At 45.2% G+C, this 25,739-nt stretch overlaps 1 protein-coding gene across 6 annotated transcripts in view; it reads right to left on the bottom strand.

Moving 5' to 3' along the window:
* The window catches only part of LOC137415620 (uncharacterized), a 171,190-nt gene that overhangs the window by 79,490 nt on the left and 65,961 nt on the right, over positions 1–25,739 (bottom strand). For all 6 annotated transcript variants that reach the window (XM_078767782.1, XM_078767785.1, XM_078767783.1 and 3 more), the window contains exons 6-12: positions 18,535–18,623; positions 16,714–16,864; positions 16,345–16,516; positions 16,072–16,216; positions 14,433–14,560; positions 14,021–14,082; positions 683–821 (exon numbers count right to left, since the gene is read on the bottom strand). In XM_078767782.1, the coding sequence (XP_078623908.1) occupies positions 683–821; positions 14,021–14,082; positions 14,433–14,560; positions 16,072–16,216; positions 16,345–16,516; positions 16,714–16,864; positions 18,535–18,623 (886 nt within the window). The remainder of the gene's footprint in view (positions 1–682; positions 822–14,020; positions 14,083–14,432; positions 14,561–16,071; positions 16,217–16,344; positions 16,517–16,713; positions 16,865–18,534; positions 18,624–25,739) is intronic.

Below are 25,739 nucleotides of genomic sequence, written 5' to 3'. Positions count from 1 at the left end.
CTTAATGTCCACCAGCAAATATGGTTCCAGATCGGACAGTTGGCTTAACATGTCCTCAACCATTGAGATGTGGACAATGGCATTGCAGGCTGAGTAGATGCACTTTTAAAGGAAAGACAGCGAAGGATGCCCAGCGGTTGGCTTTGGAAGTAATCTTTGCTTTATGGTCGGCCCAGGTGAAATCTTGGCTGATGGTGAGGCCTACAAGTTCAATGACTGAACCTATCTATTCCAGTGGATGGCGGGTTAAATAGAGGTAGGTTAATTTGATAATTATCAAATTTTCTTATACTCGCAGATTATAATACTCGCAGAGTGACATGGTGAGACTGAGAATTTACAGAATTTAAGGACATATATTTTCCAGAGTTTACTTTATCAGCATGTCCGGCCTAATTAGATTCCTTGTCTACTTTACTCACTTGGTTCTCTTGTCTTCTGTATGTCCTTTTGTTATTATTATTATTTTTTTTTGGATACAAGATCGAGGCTAGTCATACTTAGTCATACTCCCTGTGCTTGTTCCTTCCCCATTTCTCTGTCTTCCTTTGTATGCAAACTCATTCAGTTCTCCCATGAGCATAAACCTGTGTTTAAAAAAAAGTTTTTTTTCATGCATTGCTAAACACAAGGAGTGAGTTTTTAAACTAATTAAATCCTAATAATTACAGATAGTGCACACCCCATTCTGTCGACAAAGCAGGACCAGAAGCTGCCACAAAAGAGCAGCTGACTGGCGGTCAAGCAGTGAGGAGTTCTGCAGGCAGCGAGTCGCTTGGCTTTGAGCAAAGAGCAGCACATCTCCCTTATGTGTATCGGCCCTAATGCAAGGTGTGCAGAAAGATCAAGTGTCAACATCGGCTTTCTCGAAAGAAAAATGTCCAACACGAGAAGCTTCTTTGGACACATCGGCGAAGTACTAACTGTGTATAAAATTGAAGTTTAGCACCCTGGTAGTAGGAGCTGCATCCTCAGATGGGAATGCCAAACACCCAAAAATTAAAAACGAGAAGTGTCCCCAAATACACCTTAAAAACCATAACCCAATATATAAACCACCTGATCCTAATGAGTATGTATACTCATAATGCTCCAATATTATATTAACTGATACGGTTTAAATAAAGCCGCGACGCGGCGGATTTTCATTGGGACCTTTATCCTGATTTCGTTACCTGCGCCACCAAAGATGATGTTTATCCTGTGAATGTGAATGGCAGACAACATAACAACGTTTCATCTGTCACACAAGATTCACAATGTGCTTCTCAAAAGGAATATTCAGATGATATTCACATTAGAAACGGAAGTGCTTCCTCTTTTGCAACTGGGTTTGATAAGTGTCCACTTGAAAAGACCACTTCCGGTCCCTCGAGCGACGGAGCTTGCTTCGATCTCTCCACGGCATCAAAGTTTGAGTGTTTTCCCGTTCGTTTCTTTGTCAAATTTCCGCTGCGTATTTTGTTGTGTATGTGTTATTGTGTGTTTCTATTTGGTTTTGGTTTTGTAGTTGTTGCAAATTTGTGTGTAATTAGTCGTTTCTTTGTTCGCGCCTCGTGCGGCCTCCTCGTCTCGACTTGTGCCCCGCCCCCTATATCTCGTTTTTCTTTCACCTCTGCTCCTGCTTTCTCAAATCCACGTTCTCACTTAGAGACTTTTCCCAGATTGTTTTTCATGGTTTTGTTTAAATATTTATTTAAACATGTTTAAACCGCAGCCATGAAGCTGACGCCGCCCCCCCCCCCCGCCCCCCAGAATTTCCATGTTTTAAACGTTTCCCAGTGTGTACCCTGGATAAGAATAGGTACGACGTATCCCTGCGTGTCGTAAGAGGCGACTAAGAGGGTTGGCGTCAGGAAGGGCATCTGGCCATAAAAACATTGCCTCAAAAAGAGAACCATGACAATTACAACGACATGTGGGCAGGGTACAGCCCGAAGTGGAGATCGGTTTCTGAGGTTTGGGACATGGAATGTAGGGACAATGACAGGGAGATCAGGAGAAGTGGTGGAAGTATTGGTCAGAAGAAGAGTGGACATATGTTGTGTGCAAGAGACGAGATGGAAGGGAAGTGGTGTGAGAATGGTGAAGGGTAGGCAGGGACAGAAATACAAGTTTATGTGGCAAGGGTGCCCGGAGGGCGTGAATGGTGTTGGTGTCCTGTTTTCTGAGGAGTTTGTAGACAGTGTGGTGAGTGTGACTAGAGTGAGTGATAGGTTGATGATGGTGAAAATGATGATTGGAAAGCTCTTGGTGAACGTCATCTCGGGATATACTCCGCAGGTTGGTCGAAGCGATGAAGAGAAGGACAAGTTCTGGTGTGCGATAGAGAAGCTGATGGAAAACGTGAAAGATGAGGAAGTTGTTGTGGTAGGAGGAGACCTAAATGGACATGTGGGAAGGAGTATGGATGGTTTTGACGGAGTTCATGGGGGTTACGGATATGGTGTGAGAAATGGAGAAGGTGAAAGGATTTTGGAGTTTGCTGATGGAGCTGATTTGTTGATTTGTAATACTCAGTTCCAGAAAGAGGATAATAAGCTTGTTACATACACGTCAGGTGGGTCGACGACAACGGTTGACTACCTGATGGTGCGTAGGCGAGATAGGGGGCACCTCCGGGACACAAAGGTGAGCCCGGGGGAGGAGGCTGTTTCACAGCACCACTTGGTTGTCTGCGATGTAAGGGTGAAAGGTGCGAGGAGAGCTCGGCGGGTGAAGTACCAACCGAGAATGAAGGTGTGGAGGTTGAAAGAGGTGACAGTAAGGGAGGCATTAAAAGAGAGGTTGAGTAGGGTCGAGGATGATGTGGTTGAGCTTGAAAGTGGTTGGATGTCAATGAAAGCTAGTCTGTTGGGAGCCGTTGGTGAGGTATGTGGATGGACAAAAGGACCACCGAGGTACTCGGAAACATGGTGGTGGGATGATGAAGTTGGAAAGAGGATTGACGAGAAGAGGAAGAAATTCAAGGAGTGGCAGAAGGCAAAGGGTACGGGAGCAGAAACAGCAGAGCATGAAAGTTATAAGGCAGCCAAGAAGGCTGCAAAGAAAGAGGTAGCAAAGGCACAGGAGGCATGTAGGAAAATGTTCGGAGAACGCTTGGATTTGGAAGAGGGTCAGAAAGCAGTATTCAGGATTGCAAAGCAGATAGCGAAAGAGAGGTGTGATGTGATGGGGGTGAGTTGCTTGAAGGATGAAGTGGGACAAATCGTTGTCGACCCAGATGGAATTAAAGGAAGATGGAAAAGATATATGGAAATGCTGTTGAATACAGAGAATGAATGGGATGGCAACATAGAGAGTAACCCAGTTTTAGGACCGGCAGAGAAGATAACTGAGAAGGAAGTTGGGGAAGCGATAAAAGCAAAAAAATATTATAATAACACATTTAGAGGCCATTTTTCCCCGCAAGGCGGGGGTTGGCCTTTTTCGGGGACCGTGGTTGTTGTTGTTTTTCGGTCCCCTTTTTGAAGCAATGTTTTACGGCCGGATGCTCTTCCTGCCGCCAACCCTTTTTGTCGCCTTCTACGACAAGCAGGGCATTACCAGTGAACTGGTACTCAATTAGCCGACCTCGGAAGGATGACAGGCTTAGTCAACCCCCTGGCGTTAATTCAGCGATCGACCGGGATTCGAACCCAGGATCCTGGGATCCTAAGCTGGCACCCTAGCCGCTAGCCCAACACCAGGCTATACCGCATCGCCGGGCTATACTAGCAGAAGTACCCGGCATTGCCAGGCGGGGGAGGGGAGGGGAGGTGGGAGGGGAGGGTAGGGGAGGGGAACGGAGGGGAGGGGAGAAGAGTGGGAGGGGGAGGGGGAGAGGGGAGAAGAGGGGGAGAGGGGAGAAGAGGGGGGGGGATGGGGAGGGTGAGGGATGGGAGAGGGTGAGGGATGGGAGGGGGTGGGAGGGGGGAGGGGTGGGAGGGGGGCGAGGGGGAAGGGGGGAGGGGGGAGGGGAGGAGGGAGGGGGGGGAGGGGAAATGAAGGGTAGAAAAGCGGGAGGGCCGACGGGAGTTGTGGGAGATATGTTGAAGGCAGCAGGAAGTTGGGGTGTGAAGAGAATGACAGAGATCTGTAATCTGGTGGTGAAAGAAGGCCGCATTCCAGTGGATTGGGAACTGAGTACCCTCGTCCCTCTATACAAGGGGAAAGGTGACCCTCTGGAGTGTGGCTCGTACCGAGCGATAAAGTTATTGGAGCATGGAATGAAGGTATTGGAAGGGGTTTTGGAGAGGAGGATAAGGAAGAAAGTGAAGATCGACGAAATGCAGTTTGGATTCATGCCAGGAAGAGGAACGACAGACGCGCTTTTCATTGTGAGGCAGTTGCAGGAGAAGTACATGGAGAAGAGGAAGAAGTTGTTTCTTGGGTTTGTTGATCTGGAGAAAGCATTCGATCGGGTTCCACGCAAAGTATTGACATGGGCATTGAGGAAGTTAGGAGTGGAGGAATGGTTGATCAGAGTCGTGATGGCAATGTACAAAAGAACGCGCACAGCTGTAAGGACGAAGGACGGGAACAGTGGTGAGTTTGAGGTGAAGGTGGGAGTGCATCAGGGGTCGGTACTAAGTGCACTACTATTTGTAGCTGTGATGGAGGTGCTGGCTCAGAACGTAAAGGAGGGTTTACCATGGGAGTTGTTGTATGCAGATGATCTGGTGTTGATTGCGGAAAGTATGGATGGACTGAAGGAAAAGATGAACACGTGGAAGGAATGTATGGAGACAAAAGGTCTGAAGGTGAATATCGGAAAGACGAAGGTGATGGCAGGTGGTAAAGCATGTGGTGAGGTGGAAAGAACTGGGAAGTGGTCCTGTGCTGTGTGTAGGAAGGGTGTCGGAGTGAACCCCATTCAGTGTACAATGTGCGCTGAGTGGGTTCATCAAAAATGTAGTGGTCTGAGAGGGTCATTAACCAGTGTGGCAGCTACATTCAAATGTAAGGTGTGCACAGAGGGAGCTGCAGATGGAGGAAATGTTGAGTGGGATCTTGGAGACGGCGTGAAGCTGGAAGGTGTGAAAACATTTTGCTACCTCGGAGACATGCTGAATGGAGAAGGTGGATCAGACTCGGCAACGGTTGCTCGAGTGAGATGTGCATGGAAGAAGTTTCAGGAATTGAGTGGTGTGCTGATGATGAGGGGAGTGCCGTTGAAGCTGAAGGGAAAGGTGTATGCTGCATGTGGGAGAAGTGTTATGATTTATGGGAGCGAGACATGGGTAATGAACGTAGAGCGGCAACGAAGGTTGGAAAGGGTGGAAATGCGAATGGTTCGACGGATGTGCGGAGTATCGTTGAGAGAGAGGAAGACAAATGATGAATTGCGAAAGATGATGGGAATAGAGCCTGTGATTGATGCTGTGAAGAGGAACAGGTTGAGATGGTTTGGTCATGTGTTGAGGAAGGATGAAAGTGACTGGTTGTGAAGAGTGATGGAAATGAATGTAGAAGGAAGTAGAAGACGGGGAAGACCGAGAAAGACTTGGCTAAAGATGGTGGAAGAAGAAATGCGGGCAAGGGGGTTAACAAGGAGAGATGCAGAAAATAGGGAAAAATGGAGAAGATTGTCATGGGGACCGCAAGGCTAACCCCCGCTCTAGCAGGGAAAATGGCCTTTAAAATGCATGTTGTTGTTGTTGTTGTATTATGTTAACTGAGTGAAACCAACAATTATTCAAACAAGTACCAAATGCTACGGGGGGTCCACGCGCTACAACCACACTGTTCTCAAGAAAACAAACACAACTAATCCCTACCCCCTTCCCAAAATCTCCAGCGACCCACACTGTTTATTGATTCGCAGTGGAGCCAACACCATCCTTGAAAAGTTTGGTCATGATCAATTAACGCGATAAAATAGATTACCCCTCCCTGTATTTAATTTTTTCATCGTTAACCCACCATGATGCAAGCAACGTTTGGTTGCACTGCGGCTCATCTGAATACCCGAACCCCAACATAGAGAACCTCCCTATTCCCCCTCCCCCACACGACCCCCATATAATTACTTTCCCTATTTTATTCCTCATTGTCCCCCCATGTATGATAAATTTGGTGGTTGTGATCATGCAAGCCGTTACAGAGCTCCCACCCTTCCCCCAAACCCACACAACACCTACCCTCCCCCCACTCCCCTCGCTCCCATGGGGTCCCTATTATGTTTGACAAGTTTGGACCTACAATGTTCCGTTCTCAAGATATACAGTCATGTGAAAAAGTAAGTGCACCCCATGTAAAGTTTTGATTTTTTCAACATATTTCAACAAACAGCTATTTGATCTTCATTTCAACAATATTGATAGATAAAGGTGATATAATATAACAAATATCATGAAACATTTACATTTTGTAGTCTGAGGTGGTGCAATAAATAACCACTAAAGGTGGTTATTTACATTTTGTAGTCCATTGTATAATTTAAATAAACATAAATGCAAATTTCGCATGTGGAAAAAGTAAGTACACCCTTGGCTCTAATGGGTGGTATTGCCCCCTTTGGCAGAAACAACCTCAAGTAGGCGTTTCTTATAACTGTCTACCAGTCTCAAATGTTGTGTTTGTGTCCTTCCCCCTCTTCCCCCTCTCTTTTGTGTCCTTCCCCCTCTCTCCCCATCTTGTCTGCCGCTTCCCTTGTTTTTTGTGTTTTGTGTGTCGGTTTGTCTTTTTGTGTGATTAATGTGAGCTCTTTCACGAGCCTCGATCTTGTATTACTCTAGTAGCTCATGGTGGTTGAGTATGCACTTTATTGTACAGACCTAAACTCTTCAGGAATCCACTAATTGAAGGTCCAGGAACAATATTTGGTTGGTAACACATTTGCCACTGACGGCGAAATAGCTGAAATGGCCATACCCCTTTTTGGGCCACGCCCCCTTTTTTGCCGTGACTGTATCTACAGAACCGTTGGACCTAGGAGGTTGCCCGACCACTCAAAATTTGCGCAATGGCCACATTATGGGGGGTCAGTAATACATTTTCATATCCAAAAGTCAATGGTTTTTAAGATAATTGCCAAAAACCGATTTCAACATGTTACGAACTACAATTGCATGATACCACCAAGGCCACAACATTATATGACACTTATACCTTTTGCATCATCCTATTTTGGAATTTACTTATTTGGATTTCTACACTTTTCGCCTTTACTACAGCCACAAAACGTGACACATTTAATGTTCCTGTCTCTGCAAGTGCACGTTTTGGTACTCATACATGCTCTTGGGCATTTGCATGGAGGAGGCAGGTCATCGGGCCTGCACGATACTGGCAGTATCACTGGTGTTATGCCAACGTCCGTTGCTTCATACCCATACTGGAGTGGATCTGGTTTGGTGACGGCAGGAGTTGGGGCTTGCAACCACATCTTACACTGAAGAAATGCTCGCTTTATGTGTTCTCGTAGCGTTGATGAACAGCACACAAGCTGGTTGAAGTCCAGTTCTTTCTTGGAGTTGTGGTACTGCTCCCATCGATATTCATCGAAAGTGGAACAGTCGGTCTTCTTTAATCCAGACACAAGGAACTTTTCAGCATTGCTTGTTATCTGTGGTGACAGTTCTTCTACACCAAACCCTTCCAGTAGGGAGAGATCGATGGATGCTTTCAGGCCAGACAGCTTTGGACCCACCTTGCTGGTACTGTCGCAACCGCTGAGAGCATGAATGGCTGGGAGACACGACACCAAACCGTTGTCCAGTTGATCAACCAACATGTGGACTGGTACAGTTTTCTTTGTTTTCCGGTTACCAAGCTTCACGTACAGCTTTTGTAGTTGCCAGGTTGTGTTGAAGTGGAAGATGAGGTTGACAAAGACATCTGTGTCAGGCGAGTCGACCAAGACTGATTGAACCCCGTGTTTCACAACACCATCATTAATATGGAACATGATTCTGTCGTCGACTTCTTCTTGGTTGCTTGAGAGCTCTGCGATCTGTGTTTCAGTGCCAGCTAACAGTTTCCTGCATTCACCCCCATATACTCCTCCAAAGAATATTTCCTTGTCCGACTCGACATTCTGCAGCATCCACTTGAAGACATACTCCTGCAACCGAACTTTGTTCAACATTGAGCTCCAGAACATATCAAGATCGACAGGGAGTTTCTGATTGTCAGACCCAATGGTGATTGTGATTTGTTCTGAGGAACTTCGCTGTGCCCGTTCCATTTGCTTGATTGATGATTTTTGATAAACATCAAAAATAATGTCTATTCTTGTGGACACGGAGCCTGTAGCAAGAATCCTGTTGGAAAGACTCTCAGCCAATTCCCCGAATGTGTGAAGGCCCATCTTTTTCATCGGTAGTTTACGCACAAGTGCCATGAAGTCCACTATTGTCATCTGAGCGTCACTCTTTACATTCCTCGTCTCCTGTGGAAGGCGACTGACAAGTTCCCTGGCTAAGGAGGCTTTATCGGGCTTCTTCAATTTGATGCCATCTTTACATTCAGTGGTGAGGAACTGGGATGTGCTGGTCAATTCATACTTCAGGAGTTCTAGCATGCTGTACCCTCTTTCTCTAGCATAGTCAATGTACCTAACCGTTTCCGCTGCATCCTTTTTCGCCATCGATTTCTTCGCTGTGAACGGAGTAGAAGTACGTTTCACGAAAACAGTCTTGCGGTTGGTAGGGATTGTATCATGTAGGTGCTTCTCCTTATCCTGAAATCTGGTCTCAACAAACTCTTCATAACTCTTCTCACCAATTTCCAGGCATTCAAGTAATCCATCGACAACCTCCTGGGGAATGTCAGCTCCAGTAGAGATGTTCTGAAGTCTGATTCCAGCGTCGAACGGATTGTTGATGGATTTTATGTAATCCAGAAGGGCCTTTGCACGAACATGGCCAATCTTCGTAGAACTTGGATTGAACTCATGGTGTAGGCTCAGCTCACTGTCATCTTTGTCTCCCAAGTTGCACCATTCCAGCAGCTGTGCCACATGAAGATCTTTCTCATGCTTTAGGAGATTCCATAAGGCTACTGCTTCTTTCTGTCTGGTCATCCCAATGATACCTCCAGCAACCTTGGCGGGTTTATTGTAACACTTCTCGAGTGCCATGTCAAATCCTACTGCACTGCCTTGTCGGGTAGTGTGGTACATCACCCATCCACCATCTGTAAAGCATCTGTAGATACCCGGGAACTTCCTTTGTAGGTCCAGGCAATCTTCAAGGAACAGCGTACCCCATCTGCTATAGTTTGTCCGGCCAAACCCGAAGAACAAAGGCATGCACCTCCGCACAGCTGAAACGAAAAGATGCCAATCGCCTTGCCGAATAGAGTGTGTAAGATCTCTCAGGATAGGATACAGCTCATCCAGAAACAAGCTCCAGTACCTCACATTCTCATTACAGGCCGTTTCTTTCCATTCGGTGAAATACTTCTTCAAGTCTGCATGTAAGATCTTGCTTTCTTCCCAAATCTCTCTGAACTCTGTATGGTCACTATCTAAAGCCTGCTGCATCTTAGTTTCCATGGTCTCTATTTGCTGGTCTAATTCACAACTAGTACTGTCCTGGTCAGGTTTAAACTTCTCAAACATAAGAACTGTCATCACCTCTGATACAAGACTCATTCCCTCCTTGCCTTTGCAATAGTGACCTCCAGTCATGACACTATTCTCGACAACGAGCTTGCCAAAGGCTTCAGTCTCAATCAAAGCCAGATCAATACCGATACAGCCTAAAAACTTCCCAAGGCAAGCGATGACAATCTTCTCCATGTGAAAAGGTCCCATTCCAAGGAATATGTTACCAAACTGATCTGGCTTCAACAGCTGGATTTCCTTGGCGATTGCATACACCCCTTCATCAGACCACAATGCCCCTGACACGGCATTCTTCTGCTTCAAGACATCCTGAAAGTTTATCATGGATGTAAATATTGTGTCCATTTCGGTTGCGACATATGGAAGGATGGGTACAAATGACGTCTTTGTAACATCAAACTTAAGTGGATCCTGGAGTGCACTCATTGTTGCTGTGAAGCTCGGAAAAGAGCCCTCCTCACGATCGGTGTACTTCTGTCTTGCCATGCACCAAAGGAAATAATCATCATCAACACTGTGCTTTCGATTATCCTTGTATGGTGTAGTTGAAAATGTCTCCGGTATATCACCAGTGCCTTTGACAAGGTGTGACTTCTCAATGACCTGACATGGCAGCACACCAGCAAACTTTCTCTTTCCTAGTGGTGTTGAGCAGCTTGTCGTCTGAATGTCCTCAGAATCGCTATCTCTCGGTTGGTTCTGAAATATGACTAGAACAGTGTCATGGCTGCCATCTTTTCCTGAAACTGTGTTCTCTGTATGGTCAAAATTGTCCATTGCGCCTTGGACAACATGCCATTCAGAGATCATTGACGATACAGGACATCTGTTGGGTAGGGTATCCTCCACCATCTTTTGGGCAGCCGAAGCGTTGATCCTCTTCATTGAATCATAGCTGATGGCTAAGTTCAACCTATTCATGATGTCAATCAGCTGTCTTGATCTTGACAGGTTGTGGACAGTTTGAACAATAGGAACAGGAACAGGAACAATTACGAATAATATTGTAGTTCGTAACATGTTGAAATCGGTTTTTGGCAATTATCTTAAAAACCATTGACTTTTGGATATGAAAATGTATTACTGACCCCCCATAATGTGGCCATTGCGCAAATTTTGAGTGGTCGGGCAACCTCCTAGGTCCAACGGTTCTGTAGATACAGTCACGGCAAAAAAGGGGGCGTGGCCCAAAAAGGGGTGTGGCCATTTCAGCTATTTCGCCGTCAGTGGCAAATGTGTTACCAACCAAATATTGTTCCTGGACCTTCAATTAGTGGATTCCTGAAGAGTTTAGGTCTGTACAATAAAGTGCATACTCAACCACCATGAGCTACTCTAGTATATACAAAAAAAACAAAAAAAACAAAAAAAAAAAGTCTCTGACATCGACTGGGAGACATTTTTGCCCACTCCTCCATGCAGAATTCTTTCAGCTGTGCGATGTTTGAGGGGTTTCTTGCATGCACAGCTCGTTTCGAATCCCCCCACAACATCTCGATGGGATTTAGATCCGGGCTTTGACTTGGCCATTCCAGAACCCTCCATTTCTTTCTTTTCAGCCATTCCTTGGTGGATTTACTGGTATGTTTAGGGTCATTGTCATGTTACAAGGTCCACCTTCGGTTGAGCTTCAACATTCCAACAGATGGCCTCACATTATCCTCAAGCACCCTCTGGTACAATGAAGAATTCATAGTGGATTATATGATGGTGAGCTGCCCAGGCCCTGATGCAGCAAAGCTGCCCCAAACCATAATATTTCCACCACCATGCTTTACAGTTGGTATCAGGTTCTTGTGGTCAAATGCTGCCTTTGGTTTTCGCCAAACATGTCTTCTGGTGCTGTGGCCAAATAGCTCGACCTTTGACTCATCTGTCCAGAGCACATTGTTCCAGAAGTGCTGGTCTTTGCTAGGTGTTCATTGGCAAACTTTAGTCTTGGCCTGATGTTCTTTCTGGACAGCAAAGGTTTCCTCCTGGCACACCTCCCATGTAGATCAAATTTGTGCAGCCTCTTTCTAATGGTAGACTCATGCACTTTGACATCAACAGGTCGCACAAGATCTGCCAGCCACCCTCTGATGGTTAAACTGCCGAAATCTCGGCTCTCTGCTCACCTTCACTCTTTCATTCCTCTTTTCTCCCGCCTCTGGAACAAACTCCCACACTCACTTCAATCACACTCCTCCCTCCAGGTCTTCAAAACAGCTGTTCACCACCATCTCTTATCTTCCCCCATCCAAAACCTTGATCTTTTCTACCCCCACTAATTCACCCCAGATCCACCTTGTTTGAAATTCCAACTTCTTTCCTGGAAGTCTTGGCAGTGTCCATATGTTTTATACCTCTCCCACCCCCCCCCCCCTTCCCATGCCTCCCCCCCAAAGCCCTCTCCCTCCCACAGTTCTCTCGATGTCTCCATGTCTCTCGGTCCCTGCTCTCAAATGTTGTGTTTGTGTCCTTCCCCCTCTCTCCCCATCTTGTCTACCGCTCCCGATGTTATTTGTTTTGTGTGTCTGTTTGTCTTTCTGTGTGATTAATGTTCGCTCTTTCACGAGCCTCGATCTTGTATACAAAAAAAAAAAAAAAAAAAAAAAAAAAAAAACAGTGGCAAGAGCTACCTGTCGGTCCCGTGATGACATTCTGGGGTTCTGAGAGACTTCTTTCAGCATCTTGCGGTCTGCTCTCGAGCTGAACTTGCTGGGGCGGCCTGGCCTGAACAAGTTGGCAGTTGTTTGGAATCTTCTCCACTTGTAGATGATCTTCCGGACAGTCGAACGATTGATTTCAAATTGTTTGGAGATCTTTTTAAATCCCTTCCCAGACTCGTAGGCATTTATAACCTTCTTTATGAAGGCCTCAGAGAGCTCTTTTGATCTAGGCATGGTGATGCCGTACACTTCAACAACAAAGAGCAAACCAAACTAAATGTCTGAGGTTTAAATAAGACAGGTTCCTCCAAGATTCTCTCTAACGATGTTCTAATCATTTGCACCTGAGTTGGTGCACCTGATTCTAATTTTAGGTATTTGAAGTAGTGATAAATGTAGGGGTGTACTTACTTTTTCCACATGCAAAATTTGCATTGATGTTTATTTAAATTATACAATGGACTACAAAATGTAAATGTTTCATGATACTTGTGATATTATATCACCTTTATCTATCAATATTGTTGAAATGAAGATCAAATAGCTGTATGTTAAAATATGTTGAAAAAGTCAAAACTTTACATGGGGTGTACTTACTTTTTCACGTGACATGATAAGGGAATTGACAGAAAAATAAACAGACTGGAAATCACTTATAGAGCGACACTTGGCGAAACAGAACGGATATCAAACATGTTGCGGTGAATCTTCCATTGTCAGGGCTGGGAAATAAGAGGCAAAGAAGGACTTGGGCTACCTGTCGATTGTCGGCTGAACAAAATCAGATGAAAAATGGGTCTCCATTCCCCAGGCGATGGAAAAAAAAAGAATGAATAAAGTCCTTTCAAAACCGTGTCTGATGTGTGTTTGTCTAATGTGTACTAAACTAATCCCCGGGGTTGATTCTTCTTCAGATGAAAATTGATGATTTTGGAAGTTTGCCCTTGAAGTGACCGTTGACCTTTAGACCTGAAAAATAGTTGATTTCCCAATTCAGTGATGCACTATGCATTTGCTCTTTAGTCATCAGGTTAATCGGATGAAAACTGACGATTTCTCAGATGAAAATTGACGATTTTATTCGTTTGACTGAGTTTACCTCAAAAATCATAGATTTTCCAATTCAGTGATGCAATGTGCAATTATTATTCAAATTTGAAGTCAATCAATTGGATGAAAAATGACTATTTTGGAAATGTGTCCTCAAATGACTTCTTTTTTTTTTTTTAGATACAAGATCGAGGCTCATGTAAGAGCTAACGTTAATCACAAAAAAAAAACCAAACGGACACATAAAACATATAATAAAGGGAGGAAAAAAAAACCTTTCACCTCAAAATCAATAAGCCTCTTAGTTGTAACTACCTCTACAATTTAGTAAAGTTTCATGACGATCGGTTTAGAATTGTGACCTATCGGCGAGTGACAAACATACAGACAGAACAACCGAACCAACCGATCAACATAGTTGGCGAAATGTATCTGATAATAAAATAAGTAATAAAATTAATGTATTTCGCCAAGTAAAAACATTCCTCATACATATGAAGAATTGAGGCACTGTGCAAGAGCAGAGTTAGCAGAACTACAAAGAGGTGAAACCCAGTAGCGGTAAAACGAGCACAGGTAAAACCAGCTCTCGTACAGTTTGTTTCAGCCTCCTTCTCCAAGTAAATGAATGGTTTGTCAATTGTAACGTTGTCAAAATGATAAATATGGGTAAACATTCGGATTCACCAAATTTCTCAAACTCCATGACTGTGAACAGCAAACATAACCATATGCAATGCATCATAAATAATAAAATAAATGGTACTTGGTAAGGGGTCCTGGGAAATTCCTCAGCTCCTCTTGTTCAGGTGTTTGCTGCAACATTACCTAGAGGGATGCACGTACGTGTAAACAGATAGACAGACACAAGATGAGGTCATGTGGTGTCATGTGCAACTGCCAGTATTGAATGACCAAGCTGATTATAAAACAGAAACCTTGCTCCCAATTAGGAAACAGAAATCAGGTTATGAACAAGTGTCAGTCGGCTTGCTACACTTGCTCCCAATTAGCAAGATACAACGTTTACAAGTCTTGAATTTTCATCATAAAAAAGTCACACCAAAGATTCTTTCTTACTAACTAGACTTAAAATCAATTTGAGATAATAATCTTTGGATGATATTATATAATGGACTGCAAAAGTACATGACAAAAGTCTCATTGGGACGGTTAACCTCCAGGCTGTGAATCTCCACCAAAGCAGGTTGACCATCTGCCGGCATGTTAGGAAGTGAGCGAACCAGATGGCCCCCTGGTCCAAAGCGCACGCAAATATGTGGAACTGGAAACTTTTCTGGGGCACCTGTGGGTTAGGGCACGGAGTTTCACAGAGGATATAATTTAGCAATACCAGGATTGATAGTTTGTGAACACATTTATCAAGATGCCAGCAATGTAATAGTCATCACCTATACTCTACTAACAACCTCCCATTTAAAAACGGACAAAATACAATTCCTTGCGAATTAAAAGAAACACCCCTGATCGGAAAGAAACTTTATTTTAACAATCTGTGATAATGAACACAAACAAATGGATTACATCTATTACTATCTGGTTGGATGCTCTTTGGCATCATACGGCAGTTGAACACATGAAGGTAATGAATGGATCAATGATATTCTGTATGACAGCCTAATCCCGATTTTGCCAACAAATGTTTTCATTTTTCAAACATTGTTTTCATGCCAGATGACTTTCAAAAAAATGGATATAAAATTGGCTTTGTGGAGCTGGGAGGTAAGTCAGATAAGCAAAGAGGGGTGATCAGATTCATTGAAGCCGAGATACTTTCATAGTTTGAGCAAAAGATTGACAGATGAAGTTTAACATAAGGAAATGCAAGGTGCTGGGTATGCTTAAGAATAATTAAAATAGGGATTATATAATGCAAATGGGCAGTCTTCGAGTATGCCACATGCATTGTTTGCACAGCCATGTAAGACCAAATTTCCAGGACTTTACCAGGACTATTAATACAAATATTTTATGTAACAAGTGACATTGTAATAAACAACAAGAACAAGAATGAAAACTTCTTTGTTTCTGTTATTTCGTTGAATATTTCAGTAGTACTTGTACATGTATATCTACAGACAAAATGTCTGTATGTATGCATGCATCAGACTCCCAAAGCATCAGACTCCCAAGCTGCGGATTGTGGGTTCAAATCCCATCTGGGTTGAATATTTCTTTCCGCTTACTTTTTCAAGTTTTTTATATCGTCTTGAGTAAAGTCTTGTACGATGAACAAATGCATTTTGTTCATTTTTAAAATGTATCTTGTGAAAAATGTCAGTGGAATAAAAAGGCCCCTTTATATGGGATGTGCCATGTGGCAAAGTATAGGAAAGAAGGGCTTGTATAAAATGCCAAACAATATAAAATAAGGGGCATTCAAAAAACCCCATGTGTATGCTGGATGACCCTTGTGTTCTTAGGAGGAACAAAGTAATGGAGGCTCATGAAAAGTTCATATAAAGGGGCGCTAATTTGATTCATACACCTGCATGAAGAGGTAAATGTATTTCATTTTCCGGATGTAGGGCGCCCCTTTATATGAACCGGATGCTAAATTTGTTCCCAGCAACGATAGTGACAAATCCGTTTGTGCAAGCCACTTAGTATGACAGAATGACATTTAAAAGAAGAGTACGTTTGAGGCAAATTTCTCTAAAAAACAATTGCAAACGGTTTTATTAAGAATTTCTTATCACTTTATTTATTTTGTCTCAAGTAACTCATATGAAAGAGTCCACTGTGTTTTAAAGAGGTAAAACAAGAATACATATCGCTTTAAGCCAATGTTCTTACTGGCTTGTATTCCCTGCCAGCTTCCTTCAGTGTACACAAATTGGTTGTCCAAGTAGGAAGTTTCCTCGCCACATGCTGGTAGGTAGGCATCATAACCCTGATCCAGCTCAGAGAAGGTATTGACATCCACAGGGTACACTTGGCTCTGAGCACATACATAATTATGGAAATGAGTAAAACACATAATTAAACATTACTTCATGAGTAAATTTACCATGTATGGAGCTACCCTTTTGTATTTCTTGTACAACACTATCCATCAGCATTACATACCTGCTGAGACTGTGAGCTGAAGCTGCTGCGATGACTGTGTGTACTGTGCTCGCTGTGAATGCTGCGCTGATCAAAATCAGGGTCGTGGTTACGTCCTACTTGGGGAAGATCTGCCTCAAAGTAGTGGTCGTAGCGTGGGTCGTACTGCCAGTTGTTTGCATGCATGTCTCGTCTGCTTAGAGAGCAACAAAAAGAGAAAGAGGCAGAAATACATGCCAAAGGTCAAAGATTGCAAAATAATGAATGATCAAATACAAGGAATGAATGTCATTCAATAGTCAAATGCTACAAACAAGTGGATGGGACTGCATTTGCCAAAAGTCCTTGGAGAGACATATTCCATCAGAAGGCTAAGCAAGATGGGCACACCTGCTGTAGTAATCTCGATAGAGCTCTTGCTGTCTGTTATAGTCGTACCAACTCCGCTCGTACTGCTTGCTGTAGCGGCCATCATCTACTGGCCATGGGTTGTGATAACGGTAGTCGTAGCCGGCGTCTCCAGAATACCACCTGTTATAGCCTGGTGAAGCGTAAGGGATATCATAAAAAACACATGGACACTGCTCGGACTTCCAGGAAAGAAGTTGGTATTTCAAAAAAGTGGATCTGGGGTGAATTAACGGGGGTAGAAAAGATCAAGGTTTTGGATGGGGGAAGATAAGAGATAAGTTGCTTATTATATGTGATAAAGTCATAACAAGTGATACAAAGTTATGGACTGACAAAAACAACAGTCAAATCGATTATAACAACGAGCCTATCAGTGGGATACAACACATAAACTGTTCAGCCTGCGGACGTATGCAATCTACCGAGTGCGTTGTAGTTTTATCTTTTGAATAATTACAATGTGCAATTTCAAATTCAGATCTGACATATTTTGCTTCCTATTTCGAGGGAGCACAGCATCAGCCAAAGTAAAGGTGCATGGTTGTGCATCACATTATCGAAATGTCACCATCTTTCCGACAAAGATGCAAGAAATGGGCTGGCCAGTGAAACGACAGTGTGGTTTGCCAAAATAAACAAGAAAAAGAGCAATCAGAGTTGGCAAACCCTCGCCAGGATGTATTTTCAGTGGTTTTTAAGGCTTTTGTGTTAAAACAAATACAGCGGCCAAACCACGTGACCGATGACGTCATCATTTTTTTTTCTCCATCAGTTTATGCCGACATGGCACTCAATAAATTTCATCTTGATCGGATGAAGTTTTATACTTGTCAAATGATGACGTCATAATGGAGGCACCTATGACATCATCATTAACATATTTTATTCCCCATGAAAAGTTATTTACAATGAGCCATGTCTCAATTTTTTCTATTCAGCGCTTTCCGAGATATAGAGGTGCAAAGTTTTTCGATTCTTCCAAGATGGCATCCGAACCACGTGACCTATGACGTCATAATCATTTTTAAAAATTCTACAAGTGGAGTTGCACCTATGGTGAAAATTTCCTGTCAATCGGACCAACGGTTGCAGAGAAAATCATATTTATTCTGCGCGGACAAACAAACAAACAGACAAACAGACAAACGGACTCAAATGCAATACCCTCTCCTCTGGCGAGGGTAAAAATATATAATTACTCGATGCACGAAAAGGTAAAGTGAAACACATCTCCGGTTCATACTCGTCGAGGAATTCATTTGTGCAGAAGGCCGAATCTATGCATGCACTTGACCAATATGTCATCCGTTTGTAACACAACATATTACTCATGTGAGTGATTAATTGTTGACCTGGTCTAATCTACATATATTACATCAAATGTTTGCTCCACTGTGTACTAGTTAGCATTACCATTATGGCTTTTGAACATCACCACCACTCCACACCCCACCCATCACCACACCACAATACTTTCTTCCTCGTACAATCCCTTTCCATTTAATTACATCTCCCAAAACACACCCACACCCCTTAACCGCAGATCCCACTCTTCGTTCTCCCTCCCTTCATTATCACAATCATATTTTTTCTCAAATCCTCTTCTCAATACCCATTCCCCCAACCTTTAAGTGGTCAAAGATGTTTAAGGTACCCAAAATGCTGCCTATCAGACAAAAGCATTGGTCACACCTAATATGCTTTGGCTACTAAGACTGGTCGCAGATTATTTTTTCTCAAGCCAAGCACCACTCTGAAACAAACCACTCAATTGCAAGGACCACCATCAGCCAAGGTTACCATAGTGACTCGCATGTTGTCTATCAGCGTAGTACGTAGAGTAGGGACCATACCCAGAGACATCGGCCACCACCTCTTCCCCACCATGTCTGTAGGAAAAAAAAAAAAATTATATTATATTATTTTATTTATATATACTAGGGCATGCCCGTACTATATCTATATCTAAAATTATATCCCCCCCTCTATTTACATGAAATGGTTTGGTCCATGAAATGTTTTGGTCCATTCGCAACGCCAAAGCGAACGGCGAACGGCGAACGCTTTACATGAAATGGTTTGGTGCATGAAATGTTTTGGTCCATTCGCAACGCCAAAGCGAACGGCGAACGGCTTGCGAGTACAGTGACAATCCCCCCGGGGTTTTTATTAGTTTTAAAACGGAGCTTGGCAACCGCTGGCGTTCTTTAGCCGGCAGCTTCGCCCGCCCGAACGCCGTTACAGTACCTTCGACCGCGAGTTGCTCGGACTTCACTTGGCGGTCAGGCACTTCCGCCATCTGCTCGTGCGAGTACAGTGACAATCCCCCTCCCCCCCCCCCTCTATTTACATGAAATGGTTTTTATTAGTTTTAAAACATAGTTTAACGCCAACATAGCGCCAACATAGTTTGCAAACGTGAAATAAATGAATACGCTCTCAAATGTGCCATCCGAGGCAGAGTGTGTCCGCCACGTTCGGCACACGCGATAGTTCGCTGCTCTCTGATTGGTTGAATCGTTTTTTGGACATAGCTCGGTAAGTAATTGTCCGATTAATATGAAACCTTGAAAAGGCACATCCTCGGGTCCCCAGCAATATACCTGGCAAGTTAAAAGTATATCGGACCCGTGGTTGTCGAGAAACAGCGGTCACAGACAAACAAACGTACAAACGTACAAACGTACAAACGTACAAACGTACAAACAAACACACAGAGATTACTGGAATTATAGATAGATATATATATATATATAATTATATATATATATATACATACATACATATATATATATATATATATATATATATATATATATATATATATATATATATATATATATATATATATATATATATATATATATATAGTTGCGGTTTTAGAACCCACACTCTTGTATATAAATTCTCATCGTTAAAGGTAGCACCCCGAGTTCGGCCACATGCAACACGTAGGCCACCTTAGAAATTCCAGTTATTTAATTATTATGTGTTTAGATAAGGCCGTGTTCCCAATAGTTGAATCTGCGTTGCGTTAATTAAATAAGAGTAGGTCCCAATTTCGGCCATTTTGCAACCTCCCTCTCCAAGCGACGCCATTATGCGCCTGTGCCAGCAGCGGCAGCCTTCGCTGCTGCCCGTGAGCTCGCTCCCTGCCGCCATTAGCCATGTGGTTAGGCCCGAGAAAAGGGACGGGCCGGCAAGAAGAAGGTGTGGCCTGTCAACCAGCCATTAAAGGTGTGGCCGGTAAGCCCTCACCAACCAACTAGGGCTGAAGGAAACATCACTGGCAGGCGTGGCTTTGTGGAGCGCGTAGTGATCGCGTGGCACGTGATATAAGCGCGAGTGCAAAGCCCTATGACAGACTTATTTTCACGGACTGCGCAAAAGGGACTTCTTCTGATGAGACTGCGCACAGGCACTTTTGACGGGAGCGCTGGTTGTACGGAACTGGTTGGGGGTGCGCGCGTTGTGAACTCCTTGATGAGAGAGCGCTGGTTGTACGGGACTTGTCGAAGAAGGGCGCGCTTGTATTAGAGAACATTGGAGAGGGTGCGTTGAGCACGACCGTACATTTATTACGTACGCTGTGGGGCACCAGCCTCTCTCCCCCCCCCCCCCCCCCCCCGCTATATGTAAGGTTCGCTCGCGTTGAACGATATGCGGAGCAGCGGGTTTTCGCCCGCTGGACCGGAGTCGACTGGAGCCTGGACCATCTACCTGGACCTTCCACCCTACCAGCTACAATCCCCGTGTGAGTGTGTATGTTTGTCTGGGATCATAAGTTAAGACTGTTTTAAGACTGCCCTGTGTGCTGCTTCTTCTTCTTCTTCTTCCTTTCCTGTACATTCATTCCTTTCCTCTCTTTTTGTTTGTAATAAATTCACCTGTTCTTTCTGGTTTCATCTTAATCCCTTCGCTTTCGTCTTTTCTCAATTGAGTACCTGTGGCACGATAGGAACCGCTCAGAATCGGGTTTAGTCCCTGTTAACGGCCCGAATCGCGGCTCGCTGTCCGCTCGGTGTTTCCACCAATAGCCGTGGTTCGGGCGGGAGTTATTTCCCTGCTTTATGGTTGGGTTAGTAATTAGGTATTTGGAACCAAATTGACCAATCACCCTACCTAATACCGACTGTAAGGAGCGTTATAACTTCCAAGGACTCGGGTCGGCCAGCTAAAAGACAAGGGGATTAACCCCCCCCCCCACCCCCCTTGATAAGGGGAGAGCCGACCCCCGAGATCCGTAACAACTGGTGTCTGGGAGCGGGATTTGGACCCGAACCAAATTTTCTTATCTGGACAAAATTTGGTCAAAAATTACGAGCGGCCGAAATTTTATTACCATCTAAATTTTAAATCGTGCCATGGATAACCAAGGCGATTGGATGCTGGTGGGGGAAAATGAGGGGGTAGAGGAAGGGTTAGAATCAACCCAGGACCCCAGGCAAGAAGTGGGAGAGATGGAGGAGGAAAATAATGAAGGTGCGGTAGTGGGGGTTGCAGGCGCACAAAATGGCGGCGCCTCACACATGGCCGCGGCAGCTGAGCCCGCGGTGCCAACGGACTGGGGCCTATTTATGGTACAAATGAGGGCCTTTATGGTCAAGTCGGGTGAAGACATGGAAAAGAACAGGGAGAAATTGGGAAACCAAATTGGGGGTTGAGAAATGATATGGGCAACCAAATTGGAGGGTTGAGAAATGATATGGGCAACCAAATTGGCGAATTGAGAAATGATATGGGAAGTCAATTGGAGGACGTGGATGACCAAATGAAAGAAATTAACGAGGGGCTAGCGAGGGGGCAAGCCAGGTATGAAACAAAGGAATTTGAGAGGGAAATTGACCGCAGGGCGGGCGAAGTCGCATTTGTACGCGACGAGGTAGCGCGGCTTGAGGAGCGCGGGTTGAGCGAAGTGGAGCAGGGCACAGCCGGGTGGCCCGGGATAGAAATCGCGACTCGGGGGATAGAGAAGCCGGCGACCGCCGAAGTAGAGAATTTTATTTTATTAGCACCCGCGGTCGTCGAGCTTAACAAGGAAAAAGAAATTAAAGAAAAAGAAATAACCGAAATTGGGGTTGGAGAAACGGCAGGTATGGAGGATATATCGGTGATTGAGATGGAATGCATGCAAAGTCTGTATTCGCATCGTGATGCCGTGCTTAATCACCAAAATGAAAGTTTGCAGGTGGTGGAGCGAAGAGGAGGAAGCGCCAAGTTGAGTAGGTTAGTATATGGCATGAAAAGATTTGGCGCAAAAGTGTTTGGCGCGAAAGGATTTTTCGCGCGCTTGGGATCCAGACGGCACCCGGGCGTTCGTGGAAGGTCCTTTGTGCTCTGTGTAAAAGTGAGATGTACGAGAGAAAATGGCGCGCGTGTGCGAACTGCGCAGGAGCGAGAGTGTGAAAATGAGGGCGAGTGCACAACAGAGGTTGAGAGCGAGGGAGAATGCACAATGGAGTGTATGTGTGGGAGTGAGAGTGACACAGAGTGTGAGTTGGTTGTGGAGCGTGTGCGGGTGAGCACACCAGAGCGCGTTATTGGGTGTGCAAAAGAGTGCACACTGCACACCCGTGGGTAGGTGTGCGCTGAGTGGGTGTGCAACAGAGTGCACACCCGTGAGTAGTACGGAGTACGTACCGGGAGAGTGTGCGCAAGGAGGTGCGCGAGAAAGGTGTGTAACGGAGTGTGTGTGTGCCTGGGTGGTGTGCACGATTCGGGCGGGTCCCGCCCTGTATGGTCGGTGCCGCGCCTTAGCGGCGACCGGCACGATGTCGGGGGAGAAGGGCCAGGTCGGACCTTCGCCCCCTGGTGGGAGCGGTGTTCCGACCGGGCGAGGTTGGGTCATCGGGCCGGAGACCACAAGGGTCCGCATCGAGATGGACCCTGGAATCTCGGTCCGACAAAACCTCCTCCCCAGAATCGAGGGTGCCGGATGGACCCAACCAACAGGAGACAGACCACAGTATGCATTGCTCGGCTTTTCGAAGCCGAGCTGTAAAAAAAAAAAGTATTTCCCCGAGAGACTCATTGTACAGTGGACATTTGATAGCAGTAGTGATGGTAATAGTGATGTAGAGGGATGGTAGCTCTACCATCCTCACTTTTTGGTGCAGAGGAGCTATAGGTTTATGGGGGATTGGCAGTACAAACTAGCTCAGGAGGGTTAGGATAAATGTATAGGGACCAAGAGATGACTATAGGTGACCAAGATTTAAGTAGTGACTTTGTACCTGTAGTGGGGACGTAGAGTAGAGTAGTTGGTTGATAATGACGCGGGATGTGCGTAATTTAATGGGATGACGGGGAAGCACGAGTTTTAGGGGAAAAGCAGGTAGATTAGATGATGCTGTGTGCATGAGAATCTTTGTGGTGAGCGTGATGAAATGAGGAATTGGAATGGAAGTTCCTGGTAGTGCTGGTGAAATGAGGAATTGAGAAGCAATGCTCGTGAAAGCTGTGTGTGTGTGTAAAAGTGAATGAATGGTGTGAAGTGAGTATTGTGGAATACGTGGCGTGGAGTGTATGGTGCGAAGGAGTGGATGGGGGAAGGATGGACCCCTTCACGAATACCCGGGGAGGGCAGTTTAATGTTAGGTAGAGGGAGTAGGTAAATTTGGTGGATATTAACATCTGTGGTGCATAAAGTAGCAGAGTACTGCTTGGATGGGTGCATGAGTAGAGTGAAATGGCTGGGCGTGTGGCCTGTTAGTAAGAATGGTTAAATGGGCACTCCACCACTGGTAGTCTGTTGGCCAGGTGAGGCTGTAGGTAGGCTCTGGGAGCCAGGTAGTAGAGTTCAGTGGGGCCCGTGGACCCCGAGAGAGGACCCGGGTAGCCCGATGCCAGAGGGGGCATTAGTGGGGTAAGGGAGCCAGAGGGCCTTCCCCAGGTTAGGGTGAGGAGCTAGGTAAGCTTGGGTGGCAACTAGTGGTGGAGGTGTGCAGGTGAGCGGACCTGCTGGTGAGCCACACGACCCAGCCCTGAAATTGTGCGAGGGCACAATGTCGAAAAATCGGGGGAGTGAGACCCCAAATTGGTGAGCACCACAGTATGTGCAATGGGAATTGGTTTTTAGAACCACATAGAGTAAAGATGGCCAATGGTTTGGCAGGGCAAGACCCCAGGTAGAGTAAAGAGATAATGTCATTTAGAAGATAGTTCGGAGAAAATCTCTTCGCACCATCTGCATCCACTCACCAAGGTGACAGGACTCCACACCAGATTTTGCAAGCATTTGGATGGTAAAGACGCATCAGGACATGGGGTTGACATTGTGTTTATTCCATCTCTTCCTCCTTCGGAGGGATTGATGACGAATTTGGCATTAGGGGAGATATGGGGGATGGGAAAGACTAGACGTTAGAGACGAAATTTGTAAATTATGTAAATACGGGGTAGGGGCAAGGGTAGAGTAGGTGACATGGGGGGTGACGAACGCTAGGGACGAGCTTTCTCAGCTCGCTCTCCCGCGCCCTTCATGTCTGCATTACCTTGTATTGTTGTGTACCCATGCGCCCTTGCCCCGCTGATCCACTTGTCCTTCCTTCCCCACTCATGGAACATGTTCTTTTGTGCCCGAGGGGAGTGTGCAGGTGACCGCAGTTGTGCGCCCGCACCCTTGCTGCCTCCGGTCTGCACTGATGCACCATATGGACCACACGTTCTGTGGCCTGGCACCATTTATGGACCACACGTTCTGTGGTCTGGCACCTCTGCTGGGACCGACCATTGTTGCCAGGGATGTCTGGCTTGCGGACCACTGTGTTTCAAGTGGCATCCATGCCCGGCAGTGGACCACCTGAGTTGGCCCTGCTGGCCATACCAATAATAAAAAGTGGACGCGGTATGTGCCCTTTTTAATTAAAAAACAACATCAAGCAAGAAGACAGCCAGATACATCGGCCCAGCAGAGCAGAGAAGCAAGAAGACATCATTTTATTATTTTTGAAATGTGTTTTGTGCATTTTTCATGCTGGTGCTTTTTGGTGCATTGATTATTATGGTGCATTATGGTGCTTTATGGTGCATTTATGGGTGCATATGGTATGGTGTATCGGTGCAGTGCATGGCAATGGCATTTACCCTTCTCAAAACATCTTCTCTTTTCCCACAAAAGACAGGTCCTGGGTTCGAGTTTTGTAAATAATCAAATTATTAGTGTCTTGTAAATAATGCTCCGCACCGGCTTTATGTGTAGTTTGAAGACAATTCCGCAATTCGGTTAATTGTGGGCGTGAGTCAGTTAGGTAGGATGCAACGCAGCAGGTGGGACATATCTAGTGTTAAAACTGTCACACTCAGGGTGAGGTTAAAAAGTAGAGGGTAAGAACACCTAAGTGTCACATTAATTTAAAAGATAGCCCTTTTGTTTCGGCTCGGGCCGAGCCTGGAAAAAGGGAGGGTGCAGTGTTGCGGTTTTAGAACCTACACTCTTGTATATAAATTCTCATCATTAAAGGTTAAAGGTAGCACCCCTAGTTAGGCCACAAGCAACACGTAGGCCACCTTAGAAATTGAAGTTATTTCATTATTATGTGTTTAGATAAGGCCGTGTTCCCAATAGTTGAATCTGCGTTGCGTTAATTAAATAAGTGTAGGTCCCAATTTGGGCCATTTTGCAACCTCCCTCTCCAAGCAACACCATTACACGCCTGTGCCAGCAGCGGCAGCCTTCGCTGCTGCCGGTGAGCTCGCTCCCTGCCGCCATAAGCCATGCGATTAGGCCCGAGAAAAGGGGCGGGCCGGCAAGAAGGTGTGGCCTGTCAACCAGCCGTCAAAGGCGTGGCCGGTAAGCCCTCACCAGCCAACCAGGGCTTAAGGTAACATCACTGGCAGGCGTGGCTTTGTGGAGCGCGTAGCGCCATGCGATCACGTGATATAAGCGCAAGCGCAAAGCCCTTTGACGGACTTATTTTCACGGACTGCGCAAAAGGGACTTCTTCTGATGACACTGCGCACAGGCACTTTTGATGAGAGCGCTGGTTGTACGGAACTGGTTGGGG

The sequence above is a fragment of the Myxine glutinosa genome, chromosome 13 (genome assembly GCF_964187855.1).
Source record: "Myxine glutinosa chromosome 13, kmMyxGlut1.1, whole genome shotgun sequence".
In the NCBI taxonomy this organism is placed as follows: Eukaryota; Metazoa; Chordata; class Myxini; order Myxiniformes; family Myxinidae; genus Myxine; species Myxine glutinosa.
The sequence above is the reverse complement of the archived record's forward strand: the minus strand, read 5'-3'. Positions and strand labels throughout refer to the sequence as shown.